This window comes from Phocoena phocoena, chromosome 16, assembly GCF_963924675.1.
Source record: "Phocoena phocoena chromosome 16, mPhoPho1.1, whole genome shotgun sequence".
In the NCBI taxonomy this organism is placed as follows: Eukaryota; Metazoa; Chordata; class Mammalia; order Artiodactyla; family Phocoenidae; genus Phocoena; species Phocoena phocoena.
Window position 1 is genome coordinate 62323106 of NC_089234.1, and position 15460 is coordinate 62338565.

At 53.7% G+C, this 15460-nt stretch overlaps 2 protein-coding genes across 2 annotated transcripts in view; one reads left to right on the top strand and one right to left on the bottom strand.

Moving 5' to 3' along the window:
* The first annotated feature begins 2204 nt into the window (after positions 1 to 2204).
* AIFM2 (apoptosis inducing factor mitochondria associated 2) lies at positions 2205 to 11624 on the top strand. Its single transcript, XM_065894044.1, has 9 exons — positions 2205 to 2387; positions 2745 to 2860; positions 4159 to 4278; positions 4945 to 5037; positions 6575 to 6683; positions 7763 to 7915; positions 9118 to 9318; positions 9608 to 9771; positions 11363 to 11624. Exons 1-8 carry the CDS (start codon positions 2210 to 2212, stop codon positions 9757 to 9759), a joined length of 1122 nt encoding a protein of 373 aa, XP_065750116.1. The 5' UTR covers positions 2205 to 2209; the 3' UTR covers positions 9760 to 9771; positions 11363 to 11624.
* Positions 11618 to 15460, bottom strand: part of MACROH2A2 (macroH2A.2 histone) — a 54611-nt gene continuing 50768 nt past the window's right edge. Inside the window, exons 8-9 of the mRNA XM_065894045.1 lie at positions 14641 to 14815; positions 11618 to 12421 (exon numbers count right to left, since the gene is read on the bottom strand). Of these exons, the coding sequence (XP_065750117.1) occupies positions 12256 to 12421; positions 14641 to 14815 (341 nt within the window). The 3' untranslated portion in view covers positions 11618 to 12255. The remainder of the gene's footprint in view (positions 12422 to 14640; positions 14816 to 15460) is intronic.

Genomic DNA, 15460 nt, shown 5'->3' on the forward strand with positions numbered 1-15460 from the left:
AGCAGGGGTTCAACTCCTTTGGCTAACCCACTGCCCATCAGGCCTGTGCTGGGCTCACTGGGCTTTCTTCCCTGCGAGGGCCCCAGGGCAGCATGTAGGCCCAGACACTGACCTAGCATGACAGGCCCTCTGTGTGTGCTGTCCCCTGTCCCCTGCCCTCCTGGCTGCCCCACCTTGTTCCCTGAACCCCTCCCACCCCCTCCCTTCCTGCCACTGGACTTCTTGGCCTGAGCTGTTCCCTCTGTGAAGAAGGCCCCTGGCCCCAGCTGTTTTTCAGGGCTCCACCTTGAGTTTCCCTGGGTGGTCCATGGTGGACCCCTCTCCCCAACAAGCTGGGTAGCCTCTCTCAGGCCTGTGCCCCGCCAGCTTGGAAGCAGAGCTCTCTGGGTGTTTCTCTGACCTCTTCGCTGGCTGCTGGCCCCAAGGGCAAGCTGGCACAGAGGGGGCCGTGTTGAAGGGACAGGTGAAATGCACCCCTTCTATAGCTTGCCTGACTGCCTGCCACATTCCCAGGCCCTGCTCAGCTCCTGGTGTCCGCTCCTGTCCCTGGCTGGTCCCCGGGCCCCTCTTGGGTCCTGGCCTAGGTGGCAGATTCAGCCTGATGAACATTCACGGGGCCAGCTCTGGACCACCTGCTGAGGGCCTGGAACAGTGAAGGTGACACTGCCTGCTGGGGGACTTGTTTTGGTCCCAGCCCTAGGATGCACAAGCCTTAATGCATTGGGGACCATTTAGCCAATGAGAAACAAAGTTAAATCCCCTCCAATCTCCTATGCCAGATCTACCCTCCCTCGCCCAGATTTTCACTTCCCCAGGGGAGACATTAGACTGTGTGCATTTGAATCCCAATGACAACAGTGTCTGGAGGTCCAACCGTAAGCCGCCCCCATAAGTGTGGGAAGAGCTGGGGACCATCTTGGGGGTCACCATGTCTTGGAAACCTATTGTGCAAGGACATTACAGGGGGTAAATGGAGGCCCAGAGAGGGGAGGGGTTGTGCCCCAGACTACACACCTGATGGAAGACAGAGTGGTGACCTTCCAGCTGCCTGCAGTGCTGTCTGAGATGTGGGCTGGAATGTTCTTCCCCATTGAGACAGCTTGCTGTCTCTCCGCTTCCTCCCTCCTTGCTGTGCTCACATGTGAGTGTGAGCTTGGTGCACACTTGGCCCTCCATCCTCTGCAGATACTCTCTTCGATTGCAGGTTCCCTTTCCTCGACATCAAGCAGGACCTTGCACTCCCTGCCCCTCTCACTGGAGCCCACGTGATGAGCGCTTCTCCATCCTGTTTCTCACCAGCAGACTTCCCTTTTGGTCCTTAACCAGCACTGTTCCTTCTGCCCGCTTCCTCCTGGGGGGTGTCACCCACCAGTCGCAGTGTACGTCCTCTGTTCCAGGAATGCTCAGGGGACCACCTGCCCACAGCAGGCCCCTCCTCCCCACCGCACTGTCATGGCCTTAGTCCCATCGCATCCTGTTTTGCATGCTGATTGTCATAACTGGCTAAGTGATCTCCTGAGACCCGGGGCTGAAGCTGGTGACGTGTGAGCTGGGTGGAATCTGGTCTCAGTGTTTGCTTACTGGTGTGCTTAAATAATTTTGTTTAGTTCTTTTAATGTGGGCTGTACTTACCAATTCCCCAGAGGTGTACCCACCATTTCTGGTTACTGCGCACCTGCCCGGCTTCCCACAGCTACATCATCCACCTGGCCCTTTGAGTTTGAAACCCTGCCTTTACAAGGGCTGAGACCATATCTGTCTGTCTCTCTGACCATGGCATCCATAGCACAGAACATGTCAAAGAGCAGGAGGTCCATTAATTTATACTGTTGAGTGAACAAATATATTTACGAGTGAAAAAGAGTGCAAAAACAGTTGTTTAATGTGTGCAAAAACAATAATCATGATTGTAGGTGCACAGAATATCTCTGGAAGGATTCATGTAAACTTGGTAACAGTAGATGCCTTGGAGAAGGGAACTGGGTGGTTGAGGGGATGAGATGGAATTAGGATACTCCTTATTCCTTTGGAATTTAATTCAAATTTTACAAAAAATGGAATTTCATAAAAGATGATTACATACTTTTAAAAGATCAAGTCTTGGCATTTGAGGCCATTCTTGATATGGACCCACCTCTGCCCACCCAGCCCTCGAGCCTCCTGAATCTGATGTGGTCTCTCCTCCTACCCCAGCAGCACCTGGTCCGAGATGGGGTCCCAGGTCTCGATGGACGTGGGAGCCGTGCATGTGGTGATCGTGGGCGGGGGCTTTGGCGGCATCGCGGCCGCCAGCCAACTGCAGGTGCTGAACATCCCCTTCGTGCTGGTGGACATGAAGGACTCCTTCCACCACAACGTGGCAGCCCTCCGGGCCTCCGTGGAGAGTGGTAATGGTCTCTTCTCTGGGGCTTTCTTTGTGACCGTGGTCTTGTCACCACTGTGGATCACAGGGTGGTTTTCTCCCTTTAGGGCAAGGTGCCTAAATTCCACCATTAGACAAATTCCGGGGAATCTTAAGGTCCCTGGCCTTAAGCAGCTACCATACCAAGGCCCCAGAAGTCAGAGCGAGAGCTTCTCCGAGGACCTGGGGCCCAGACTGGTGCTTTAGGGGGTAGTGGGTACCCAGGGGCTGTTTAACCAAGGGGCCCCTGTTGGCATGCAGCTCTGGAAATGTTCTGAGTTATTCTGGCCTCCTGTGGGCAGCCCAGTTTTACACCGTGACCTCCTCTCTGTCCGTTCCCCAGGGTTTGCCAAAAAGACATTCATTTCCTACTCGGTGACCTTCAAGGAAAACTTCCGGCAGGGCCTGGTGGTTGAGATAGACCTGAAGAATCAGACAGTGCTGCTGGAGGACGGCGAGGTGAACCCAGCGGGGGCTGGCCATCCTCAGCTGGCTTCAGGGGGCCCCTGGGATGTGGCTGCTGGTGGGAGGACACCTGGGCCCGTCTCCTTAGGGGCAAGGGCCCCCCGTGCCCTCCTGGTGCCTGGCAGATAGCAGATGCCTCCTGAGCAAAGGCTGGGCCCCAGCAGCCACAGGAGAGCGGTGCAGAGCCTTCCCTGTATGCCGGGCACTGTTTTAAGCCTCACGTGATCTCCTTTAACGCCCACTGTGACCCTGTGAGGGAGGTGGAGTAGCCTCGGTGCACCCAGAGGTTAAGAGGCTTGCCCAAGACCCCACAGCTGGAGAGACTCAGCCAGGATTTGGACCCAGGCAGCTTTGCCCCAGAGCCCTCACTCTGAAAGCCAGGGTCCGAGCCCAGGGACCCCCTCACTGTCTGGAATCAAAGGGTAGGAACCACAATCCCACATCGCCTGGTGGGGGCAGAGGTTTTCTTCCCGAAGTTTGTGTCCCTCAGCCCTGGGGTGAGCACAGTGCCTGTTGTATCCTTGTGGGACCAGAGCTCCGTCAGCAAGCTGCCAGCAGCCCACCCACCATGCTGAGGGTACCCTCCAGCCTGGCCCTCTACTCTAGTCAGAGCTAAGGGGGGACTGTACAAAGGGGCTTCAATTCCTGTCCTCAATGAGTGTGGTTTAGTGTGAATAAATCAAGCTTACTTGAATCAATTTTGAGGCTGTAGAATCTCCAGTTGGCAAGATTACTGAGAACGTCCTTATCCTGTGGCTTTGGGTCCATGAGGGCATCTCAGGCCTCCACGGGAGTAGTGGGGCCTGAATGGGATACAGACCCTCCAGTCCCCCTTCCATCAGAGCAGCTCTGGGTTTGTCAGTTTTATATATTTAGGTTCCAAACAGGATATCCGCTCCCCCCCAACCCCCGCCACTTTGTTTTTGGCCAGGATAAGGGGAAATTTTTTCTAAAATAATGGTAATAATAGGGAGATTCTAAACTAACTCCACACTGGAAGCTGGAATCCTGCTTATTCCCCACGAGCCGTTTCCTGTTGCCTGCTCACCTGCCCCGCTGCTGTGGGGAGCTCTCCCCTCCCGTCCTGTTTCATGGTGGGCGGTCCAGCAGGCGGTAAGCTCTGCCTCCTTGGGTATTTCCTGGGTTCTAGCACCATCCCTTGGTCTAACCAGTGATGGTTTTGCTCCACCGCAGGAGGCCTCTCCCCCTTGGTGCTGCTTGCCTGGTGGAGCCTGGGGTTGGATGCAGGAGCCCAGGTCTGCCCTCACCATTCTTTCCCTTGCCCCTCCCAGGCCCTGTCCTTCACATATCTCATCCTGGCCACGGGCAGCACTGGGCTCTTCCCAGGCAAGTTTAACCAGGTGTCCAGCCAGCAGATGGCCATCCAGGCCTATGAGGACATGGTGACGCAGGTGAGCTGCCTGCTGCCTGGCGGCAGGACAGTGAGGGCAGAGCCGGGGGTTGGGGGCCCTGGGAGAGTGGGACAGCTGTGGGGATGGCCGGGGCTGCAGCAAGGAGCCCCCGGGGCTGCAGTGGCGCTGTAGAGATGGAGAGTTACCAGGAAGAGGCTCCTGGGAGGAGACCTTTGGACCTGCTCATGTAGCGATTGGCTCCTGTTTGCACGGGACTTGTGTTTATATTATAGAGCGGGCTTGGATCCGTGCTGTCAGCCACTTCTCGTGGGGATCTGGAGAGGTGGGTGGAATGGGTCTGTCCCCACTGAACAGATGAGGTGTGGGGGCCCAGAGAAGGTCCTACAGCTGTGTGACCAAGGCCAGGTCTTTCCCTCTCTGCACAGCTGCTGAGAGGCCTGGGGAACCTCTGGCACAGTCATGAGCAGACTTAAGAGTGGAGGTTAGGAACCTGACCTGGAACTCAGGCAGATCCGGGTCATCTGCAAGCTGGGCAGGTAGTGAGAGTTGAGTGAGAAATGCAGGGAGACACCCAGCAAGAGCACATTTGGACCCTGAACTTGGAAAAGGTTCTCTATGCTCCTTTGGCCAAGGAACCCACTCCCCAGGCGGACCCCGAAGCAGGGCAGATTTGAGGGCGCACCTTAACATTTCCTCCTCCTCCAGGTCCAGTGCGCACAGTCCATCGTGGTGATCGGAGGAGGCTCTGCAGGAGTGGAGATGGCAGCAGAGATTAAAACAGAGTACCCTGAGAAAGAGGTGGGCCAGTGGCCTTGGCCGTGAACTCTCGGAGGCGGGCTTCTTTTTTGTCTGACGAACATCAGAATTTGCTCAGGGCCTGGGAGGGGAGCCCCGTTACCATAAAGTGGGAGCGTGCGTTTCCTGTCTCCTGCTCTCTGCACTGGGGGACCCCCTAAAGTCCCATTCTGCTGGGAATTTTACCTGGAGAGCCAGGGTGCATCCTAGTTCAGTGAAGGGTTCTGCCCTCTGGGCCAACCCGGAGGACCACGCCCTGGGGAGATACATTATGAAAGGTTAACTCCCGTGTCCCCTGCAGTAATGTGGCCTTTGCAATAGAAACGTAGACTTTTGATGACCTCTTTTTGCTAACAACCAGCTTGATCAAAGGCACCCACATCGGTGTCTTGTCTGGAGCAAGCACAGCCTTTTGGTCTTTAAGGGACAGTAGCCCTTGCCCTAGACAGCACGTAGGGGGACCCCGAAGTGTACACCTCACAGCCCATGCTGGGGAAGGACTGGTCAGCACTGCCTCTTTTTAGTGATAAAGGGATGGAGACCCTGCCGGCATCCTGGAGAGAAAGGAAGCAGGCTGTAAAGGCTTAGCCTAGGGCTCAGTGATGATGGGCAGTTATGGGTCCGTGAGGCAAGAGCTTGCCTGCAGCTGATGCCAGATCAGCTTCTGGGAGCCACGTGGAGCCTGTGTCTGGTTCTTTTTCCCTAGGGAAAGGCAGGTTGGTTTTGAAAAGTAAGATAAATATGGGCTAATTTAATTATATGGCTATTCTCTGACAAATTATTGGAAATTATTATGGGTGGTTCATGTAGAAGTTTATTAATTTTGATTTATGGGGTAAGGACTGGTCTGAAGTAGTAAATAACTTAGTATAATTCCCAAATGTTTAAAACTAATAGACAAATAAGAGTAATAGTAGCCACCCTTTATTAAAGAGTTACTATGTGCTGAGTTACGTGCTTTACACTTACTTTCTCGTTTCATCATTACAATATTCCTGAGTAGGACTGTGATCCATCTTACTGGGTCTTCAGGAGGTGACTGAGTGGGTATCTGAGATGGGATTTCAACCCAGGCAGTCTGATTTCAAAGCTCAAGCTTGGAACATCACTGCGGGCTCCCTCGCACTTCACTGCTGACCCAGACAGCAAGTAGACGTGCCTGGAAGCACCAGTTTTAGAACCAGCCTTAATGTAAATGTCAGCCTGATTTACAGTTAGAATGTCGATGGCTTATATATAGACTGTATAAGTGCCCAAGGATGCTTGAAAATAATTTCCCACGTGGCCCTCGGTGAGGTGTGTGTTGTGAAGCATTGGCACGTCGGAAAAAATCCTACCCTGGGAAATGTGGGCTCCAGCCCACTCACCATTAACTGGTTCTAGCAGTGGGCAAAGTACTTCTCTGGGCCCTCCGTTTCCTCACCTGTGAACTGGAAGTTGGGGAGGAGGTGGGAGAGACAGGCTGATGTGTTTTCAAGCCTCTTTGTGTGAGCAGGAGACTCAGTGGCTCCTTCTCTGTCCTGTGGTTGTTTGTCCCCAGGTCACTCTCATTCACTCCCGAATGGCCCTCGCAGACAAGGAGCTCCTGCCCTGTGTCCGGCAGGAAGTGAAGGAGATCCTGCTCCGGAAAGGCGTGCAGCTGCTGCTGAGTATGTGTCAGGCCCCTCCTGCCCTGCCCCTCTCCCTGGCCTGGTGAGACTTGGCTGAGGCTTGGTCCCTGCTCACAGCCTGAGCGTGGCCGTGCTCAACCCCAGGCTCTCTGTGTCCTGAGGTGGGGCTGCAGAGCCTGTTTAGCCTTGTTGTCCAGCTGGAGGTGTGTCCGTCCCCAGGCAGGGCAGAGGCCCCGGTACTTACGGGATTTTCCTGTCATGAAGGCAGCACTGTCCTGGCTGTTGCTTTGGATACAGTACAGGTGGTACCCATTTGTTGAATGGTTTAAAAAGTCATGTAAAAGGGACATCCCTGGCGGTCCAGTGGTTAAGACTCTGTGCTTCCAACGCAGGGGGTGCGAGTTCGATTCCTGGTCAGGGAACTAAGATTCTACATGCTGTGTGGTGAGGCCAAAAAAAAAAAAAAAAAAATCATATAAAAGATTTGACCTGAATTATGATATCTCTTTAGTGGAGAGAATAGGTGTTTTGGGTTTGTATTTTGAGGCTGGTGGAGAGCGTGGCTTCTGTCCAGAGCAGAAGGGAAGAGACCTACCCAGCATGTTAGAGTGGGGCTCTCTCCCGGGGGTGTGACCCCCGCCCCCCAGTTCATGGGCCCGACACTCTCACCTTTTGCAGGGCGGGTGAGGTGTCTGCTCTCTGAGAGCCCTCCCGGCTCCTGGGCTCCGCAGAAGTGGCTGTGCAGCCCTCTACCCGCCTGCATTTCCAGGCAGTGAGGAGAGTGAGCCGGCCCTGGACTTCCCTTGCTTACCCCTGTCGGTGGTGAGCCCAGAGGGCTCATCCTTCCTGGTTAGGAGTGGACATTCAGGGAGGCGTGGTTGAGGTCTTCCTCAAATAGCTTTTCCCAGAACCTCTTGGGAAACTCGGCCTCACTTCCCCAAATTGCTTCTTGGAACTTGCTTTCCATCGGATCCCTTGGGGCCAAATGTCCAGATTGTGCTTCTTGGGGTGGCAGAGCGGACCGGTCTCCAGCCCCCAGGCCAGCCCTGGCTTGGGCCCCCGCCTCGGTGGCGTGCCTGCCCTCTGCCAGCTTCCTGGTCACGGGCCTCCCCTGACAGGTGAGCGGGTGAGCAACCTGGAGGCGCTGCCTCTCAACAAGCATCACGATCACATCGCGGTGCAGACGGACAAAGGCACGGAGGTGGCCGCCAACCTGGTGATCGCCTGCAGCGGTATCAAGATCAACAGTTTGGCCTACCGCAGCGCGTTTGGTAAGTGGGAGGCCGGGCCGTGACCCCCTCCCCAGGCTGCCTCCTCCCCCTCCAGCCCCCGAGAAGGCCCTGCAGGCCTCTCCCCCGAGAAACTGGCATTCCACCCTCCCACCCCCAGCCCCAGTCTCAACAGCTCATTTGGTCTCTTCAAACCTTAAATTTAGGTTCAGGGCCACTCTTGCTGGGCTTTCCTCAGCTGTGTTGATGGTAATTGAGGCCAGGGTGGCCAAAGTGACCAGAATCTTCCAAAATCGGATCCCACCCCCTAGTGGTGAGAGATGGGAACAGGTTTCAGAAGGAAGAAAAAAGATCTATTTTTCTGTTACTTTCCTTGGAACACCAATGCAGAGGAAATTCCAGGGTCAGGCCTTTCTCTGTTCACAGGTGTGCTGCTCTCCCCAAACCCTGACCCAGACGTTTGCCACTTGAGCTTGGAAACGATCATGGGGAGAGGGGGGTCATGAGGCCTCCGTTTGTAAAGCTGAATATTGACCTATTGAGCTAACTGGAGGTGGGGGGAGCTGGACCCATGGCTCCATCTGTGAGCTGGAGGCTCAGTGGCTCCTTCTCAGGCCCCGAGGTGGCCATGACCCCAGGTCCCCATCATTTACTCCCAGATACCTTTCCTGGACAAGAAGCTCCTGCTGTGTGTCTAGTAGGAAAGAATTATCCAATCCCAGAAGGAAGCTAGTCCAGGCCATGTGTGGGGCTGGGATCGAGGGCTTATAATATACAAAGATCCCAGGACTTAACACCTAATGGTCCTAATGGTATGTTTTCAAAGGTAAATTCTTTTAAGTCCCTTAAAAAGAAAAGTTTATCATCTATTAAAGCCCTGAATTTATTTAAAAAAAATCTGATCCACATTCAAAAGGAAATCCAAGACTGGGCTAGGTTGTAACTTAATCATCATAAGTGAATCATTGTTAATCGTGGTAACTTACAAAGAGTCATGTGTGTTATATGAAATGACACTTGCTGGTCTTTCTGACCAGTTTCCACCCCAAAATAGTAACCTCGCCTTTGCAGGAAGAGTTCTGAGGGGGGACTTCAGGCAGAAGTAAACCAGACAGGAGGTTTGCCTCTTGAGGATGTGCCTTTGGAGGGTAGCTGGACTGGCACCACAGCCCATCTTCACTGTGTTCCGGTGGCCACTTCTTGGGGCAGCTCAGGATCTTGGTTTCAGGCTGGTTTTCTCGCAGGTGATCAGCTGGCCAGCGACGGCGCTCTGAGAGTGAACGAGTACCTCCAGGTGGAGGGCTACAGCCACATCTACGCCATCGGTGACTGCGCCGATGTGAGGGAGCCCAAGATGGCCTATCACGCCAGCCTCCACGCCAGTGTCGCCGTGGCCAACATTGTCAACTCCATGAAACAGAGGCCCCTCAAAGCCTACAAGCCAGGTCAGGAAGCTCCCCACGCGGCACAGTTTTAAGAGAGTCAGGGTTAGAAACGGTGAAGCCTTTGTGGGCTTTACAATGCCTGACCGCTAGAACACACTCTCAAAGCTGGGGACAGAAACCTCGCCCAGAGCTCTAGGAAAGTATGTCAGGGACTTGCGCACGTTCCTGAAGGCCTTACGCGTTTCCCTGCCCTGACACTGAAGGCCCCGGGAAGGGTCTGTGCCCTGGGAGTTGCAGGCCCATGGATGGTGAGCAGGATTCTAGTTTAGCGCACGGCTCTGCTTCACAGGTTCGCTGACGTTCCTCCTGGCCATGGGGAGAAATGACGGCGTGGGCCAGATCAGTGGCTTCTACGTGGGGCGGCTCATGGTTCGGCTGGCCAAGAGCCGGGACCTGTTGGTCTCCACGAGTTGGAAAACCATGCGGCAGTCTCCACCCTGATGGGGAGGCTGGGCGGGAGATAGGTACTGTCACCGCCCGGCGATCAGATTTCTTGACAAATGGTACCCGCTTGACAAATGCCAAAGGGCAAAAGCTCTTTTCCTGGAGTAAGATGTCGGTGATGTACTGACCAGAAACACAACTTAGACAAAACCAAAAACTGGGAGAGAGAGAGAGGGATATTGGTGTTAAAAGAAAAAGACACCCTTAAAGGAGTCTTTCTGTTTCAAAGGTCTGCTGGCTGAATGGTTCACTTGGTCCTGGGGAGGGCACAGCCCACCTTCTCTACCCCAGCCTCCTCTTGGGGGTGTGTGTGTGTGTGTGTGTGTGTGTGTGTGCGCGTGTGTGTGTGTGCACGCATGCGCACGTGCACATGGTGTGTGGCATTCAGAGCTCTCAGAGTATGGGCGAGAGCTCAGTATCCTGGTGGCAGGAAGGGTCTCCCTGTCTGTAAGGGCAGGAAGGAGGGCCTGCACAAGGAGACCAGCTAAGGAAAGGGGACTGGGGTGGAGAGATGGCCTACATCCCAACCTCTCCCATCACGTTAGGAGGTGGGGAAGCCTATAACGTCCTGCAACGCTCAGGTTGTTAATAGGAGCTTAATTTTAAACCGTTAGTCCCTACCGTCTTTAATCTTCATGAATCTTTCTATATTTCTATTTTTAGATCCTGATTATATGCCATAGGTTGTATTTAAAAAGCGTTAGATAAAATTTCCCTCCTGGTGAGTCCATCCTAATGGAGAGTGAGTTTTTTTATAAAGCTAACAGGTTAAGACAGAAACCTGGCCTGCCAGCTGCTGGGGGTGTTTAAAGAAAGACAGCCAAGCTAGCGTGACCGTCGGGTGGGTCGCCATCCTGCTAACATTCAGGGAGCATAGCGGGTTTCAGTAGGTGAACCCCTGCATGCTTCCAGGCTACTGTCTTAGGCAAATTTGTAAGTGACAAAACTCCAGCCAATGCTGGGGCAGGGGTACCCTGTGGGAACCTTTGTAGTTCTGTGCTTCTTGTTTCTTAGTCATCTCCAATGTCACTTATCTGGAGGTGTAGCCATGTGGCAATAATGCCTGCCACCAATTATGTTAAGGTATAAAAATGACTCCTCTGTTTGGGAGAGGACTTCTAATCAGGATAAACCTATTTTGGACCACATAGGCAAGATCTCTAAGGCAGAAGTTGTTGATGAGTTCATCTGAATAAATTCAGGTCCTGCCCCAGCCCACCCTACCCCTCCCTGCCCACTTTTTTTTTTTTTTTGCGGTATGCAGGCCTCTCACTGTTGTGGCCTCTCTCGTTGCGGAGCACAGGCTCCGGACGCGCAGGCTCAGCGGCCATGGCTCACGGGCCCAGCCGCTCCGCGGCATGTGGGATCTTCCCAGACCGGGGCACGAACCCATGTCCCCTGCATCGGCAGGCGGACTCTCAACCACTGCGCCACCAGGGAAGCCCCCTGCCCACTTTTAATGGTAACCTCTGGGTACTTGGCTGGAATTCTTAGGATACCACCCTCACGAGGGTTCTTGGTCTGTCCTGTCTGGGCTGTGGCCCAGGTCTGTTCCATTTTGTTGCCCAGGTCTAAGTGAGACTGTGCCTTTGTCCCAAAGGATGGCCACCCCAGGGAGGCTTCACCCAGTCCTCCATTCCCGTGGACCACAGCCAACCAGGCTCCCCTTCTGGAAGTGGGACCTGTTGCATGAGAAACACAAGCCATTCCGTGCCGTCTGACCTGGGGCCTAGCATGGTGGGAGTCTCAGCTCCATAGTGATAGGCCTGGTTCTGTTTATAACATTCTTAAGTTTCCACCCACAGGGACACAGTTCTCCAGACTGAGCAAGATGTTACAATAAAAGAGTATGTTGTAAGAAAGACACTGGATCTTTTATTTTTTTTTCCTTTCATTTTCTTTTTCTTTAAAAAAACAAAACAAAACAAAAGCCTGAAGCAAAATCTTTCTAGGAGTAGTTACAGATATTATAGGGGTAAGGGTAGGGGCACTAAAACAGAAAGAAAAGCACCAGTAAGATGCCTTTCTAATTTTCTTCTCTCCATCACTGAATACAGACAGCCAACAAAGCCCAAGTCAATTCTTTGCCCTCTTCCCTTGCAAAAAAGGAGAAACAGAAGATTTTAAGAATTTTGAAAGGATTTTGTGTATGTGAGTGTGTAAAAGTCAATGCTATAAATCTAAAACGAAGTCTGTTTTTTTAAAAAAGTTCTAAAACAACAGGAAGAAAACACATGGAAAGAAACCCCTGGTGGAGACCTGGTTAATTACAGACTGAGGCTCTTTTTAACGAGAATATAAAATGCAGAGGGCTCTTCCTGTGGGCAGGACCTGCTCCCGCAGCCTCTTCCACCCACTTCCCTTTCAGCTGCCCTCCGCTCCCCTGCCGTCACCCTTCCTCTCTCCTTTTAAAAGATAAAACCCCGCTCCTGTGACTTTGATCCTCCTGATTCCGGATGGTGAACGCGGTGGCCACCAGTGGGTGCGGGGCGGCTACTTGGCATCAAGCTTGGCCATCTCCTGCACATAGATGCCGATGCTCTCGCTGTCGAAGAGCAGGAAGTAGACGTTCTTCAGTGAGGATGCGCTCGAGTCGTCGAAGTGGGCCGAGATGGCTTTGAGGGTCACCTGGGCTGCCGTCTGTTTGGGGAAGCAGTTTCTGTGCCAAAGGAAGAGAAGAGCTGATGTCACTTTGGTCCTGGGGCCCATGGAGTAACTCTGCCCTCAGCCCGGGGTAGGGGCAATGTGGTTCCTTCTCATCTTGGCACCAGGTCCTTGTTCCTATCTCTCGGGGTCTCACCGTGTGCAGGCTGGTCCACGCATGATCCCCTTTCACTTCAGAAGAGGGACAGCCCAGGAGGGGGACAGACAGGGCACACTGTCCCCACTTCACATATGCCACACTGGCTCAGAGTGGCACAATGGTTTTAGGGCTGGCTGGTGAGCGGTGGCCTGTGTTTGAATCTATGTGGCCTGACTCCAGTCCAGCTGAGCTTTAAAAACTACCAACTCAGCTAACACAACATTGTTAATCAACTATACTCCAATATAAAATAAAAGTTGAAAACAAACAAACAAAACCCTACCAACTCAGCATTTTAAAAAGCCAATATAGGGCTTCCCTGGTGGCGCAGTGGTTGAGAGTCCGCCTGCCTATGCAGGGGACATGGGTTCGTGCCCCGGTCTGGAAAGATCCCACATGCCGCGGAGCGGCTGGGCCCGTGAGCCATGGCCGCTGAGGCTGCGCGTCCGGAGCCTGTGCTCCGCAACGGGAGAGGCCACAGCAGTGAGAGGCCCGCATACCGCAAAAAGGAAGGAAAAAGAAAAAAAAGCCAATATAGGGAATTCCCTGGCGTTCCAGTGGTTAGGACTGCATACTTTCACTGCCGAGGGCGTGGGTTCAATCCCTGGTCAGGGAACTAAGATCCCATAAGCCTCGCAGCACGGCAAAAAAAAAAAGGCATTTTATTAGTTTCCTCAAAACTGGTTTACATGCTGAACAGATTGTTTATTAAAGGGCAATAATGTATGCTCAAAAGTACGTCTTCATTAATTCCTGTTTCATGCATTTCGTGTTCCTCTCGCTAACCTGTGTGGACGTGCCAGTGTAATTTGAGCAGTGACGATTCTGGGCAGGGCCCCAAAAGCCCCAGGATGCCATGGTGGAGCTGTGCGCCAGGGACGCAGCCATTGTGACACCCCTGGTCATTTGGGGTCAGCCACCAAGCCCCTTGGGCGGGTCCAGGATTGGCCTGCCTAATAAGAATTCTTCTCACTCAGCTGCCCCGTCCCAAGCCCAGAACATCTCGGCATGTGGGCCCAGCTATGCAAAGAATTCAACCCACAGTGCCTCCGGGCCAGGCTGTGGAGACCCAGCGCTGCCTGCTCAGGTTGAGATAGGATTACGGCAGGAAGCTAGGCCTCATTCCTTCCTTCTTCGCCTTCCTGTGACTCGGCTGTAACAGAATGTCTTCAGAGTGTAAATCATATCTGCGCTACAGAGGGGCTTCTCAGGAGAAAGGGTGTTCAAAATTAAAGCAATAACTCACGTTGGCTGTGAGCGTGAGGGGAGAGGCCCTGCTACACGTGAGGGCAGACAGCCTCATTATTTACCTGAAATACTGCTCCCATGCCCAGTCGGGGTCTGTGGCAATTAGAGCAATCATTTCTCCAACCCCTAAAAGCAAGCCCTTGCTGAGAGCCTTTCACTTCTCCAGCCTCAGCCTCGAGGCTCTCCCAGCCCCAGAGCAGCACCGGAATCCCCTGGGGATTCTGCGATTGGCATCCTAACCCCGTGGGCTCTCCGCTGCTGGTCTGTGGACCACACTTGGAGGAGCAAGTGCCTTTGAGCCTGGTGTTTCGGATCCAGTGCTCTAGACTGGGATAGCTGGCAGGAACGTGGCTCTCGGAAGGCTCTCAGAAGAGAACTCTGCCCCCTGCTCCTCCCAGAATGGGCTTTCTCCCTGCATTTTTTTTTTTTTTTGCGGTACGCAGGCCTCTCACTGTTGTGGCCTCTCCCGCTGCGGAGCACAGGCTCCGGACGCACAGGCTCAGCGGCCATGGCTCACGGGCCCAGCCGCTCCGCGGCATGTGGGATCTTCCCGGACCGGGGCACGAACCCGTGTCTCCTGCATCAGCAGGCGGACTCTCAACCACTGCACCACCAGGGAAGCCCTCTCCCTGCATTTTGAAGGATGGAAACTGCGTCTCTTGCTCTATCGCCTGGTCAACGTGCTTGCCTGTGCTGGCAGCCCTTGGTCACGTCCTCTGGGATGGCCAGACTGGATGTGACCAAGTCGGGAGCAGCTGGTCCCCAGCGAGAAGGCTGGACAAGTGGACCCAGCACCCTTGCCACCCCTCTGGAGGAGAACATCTTACCTGCCGCTGGGGAAGGGCGGGAATGCCACCGACTTCAGCTTCTTGTCCTCTGCTGCCGACAGGCAGTTTTTGATGGTCTCTTCAAGCTGTTCTTCACATTTGTCGGAGCCCCACTGAGGGATGTGACAGTGGATGACGAATTTGGCTGCAAGTCCGCTGGACTGGCTGACGGCGGCTGGGACACGACAGAGAAATGCCGCAGGTTATTTCCTACGTCTTCACCTTAAGCCAGGGGGTTAGGCTCAATCGCCTGTGTCCCTCTTAGGAGAGTAGGAGCCGTATCAGAATTGCTTTTGACACTTGGCACAAGCTTTGGGTAAACACACTGAAAGCTGATGTGACAGCATGTCACACACTCTCACATGGTCTGCCTCCTGGCCACAGGTTAGGTGACTCCTAATCAAAGGTACACAGTGGAATCGTCTCCGATCCCTGGAAATTGTGAATGTTTCCTTACATGGCAAAAGTGTCTTTGCTGGTGTGATTAAGTGAAGGATTGTGAGATGAGAAGTTTACCCTGGACTCTCCAGTTGAGCCCTAAGTGTAATCATACAGGTCCTAATAAGAGGGAGGCAGGGAAGTCAAAGGTAGGAGAAGGCACTGTGATGAAGGAACAGGGGTTGGAGTGATGCGTCCAGGAGCCAAGGAATGCAGGAGCCTAGAAGCCGGAACAGGCAAGGGACGGCTGCTCTGAGAAGGAACCAGCCCTGCCAGCACCTCGATTTTGGCTTCTTAAGACTCGTTGTGGGGAATTCCCTAGCGGTCCAGTGGTTAGGACTGCGCCGAGGGCGTGGGTTCAATCCCTGGTCGGGGAACTAAG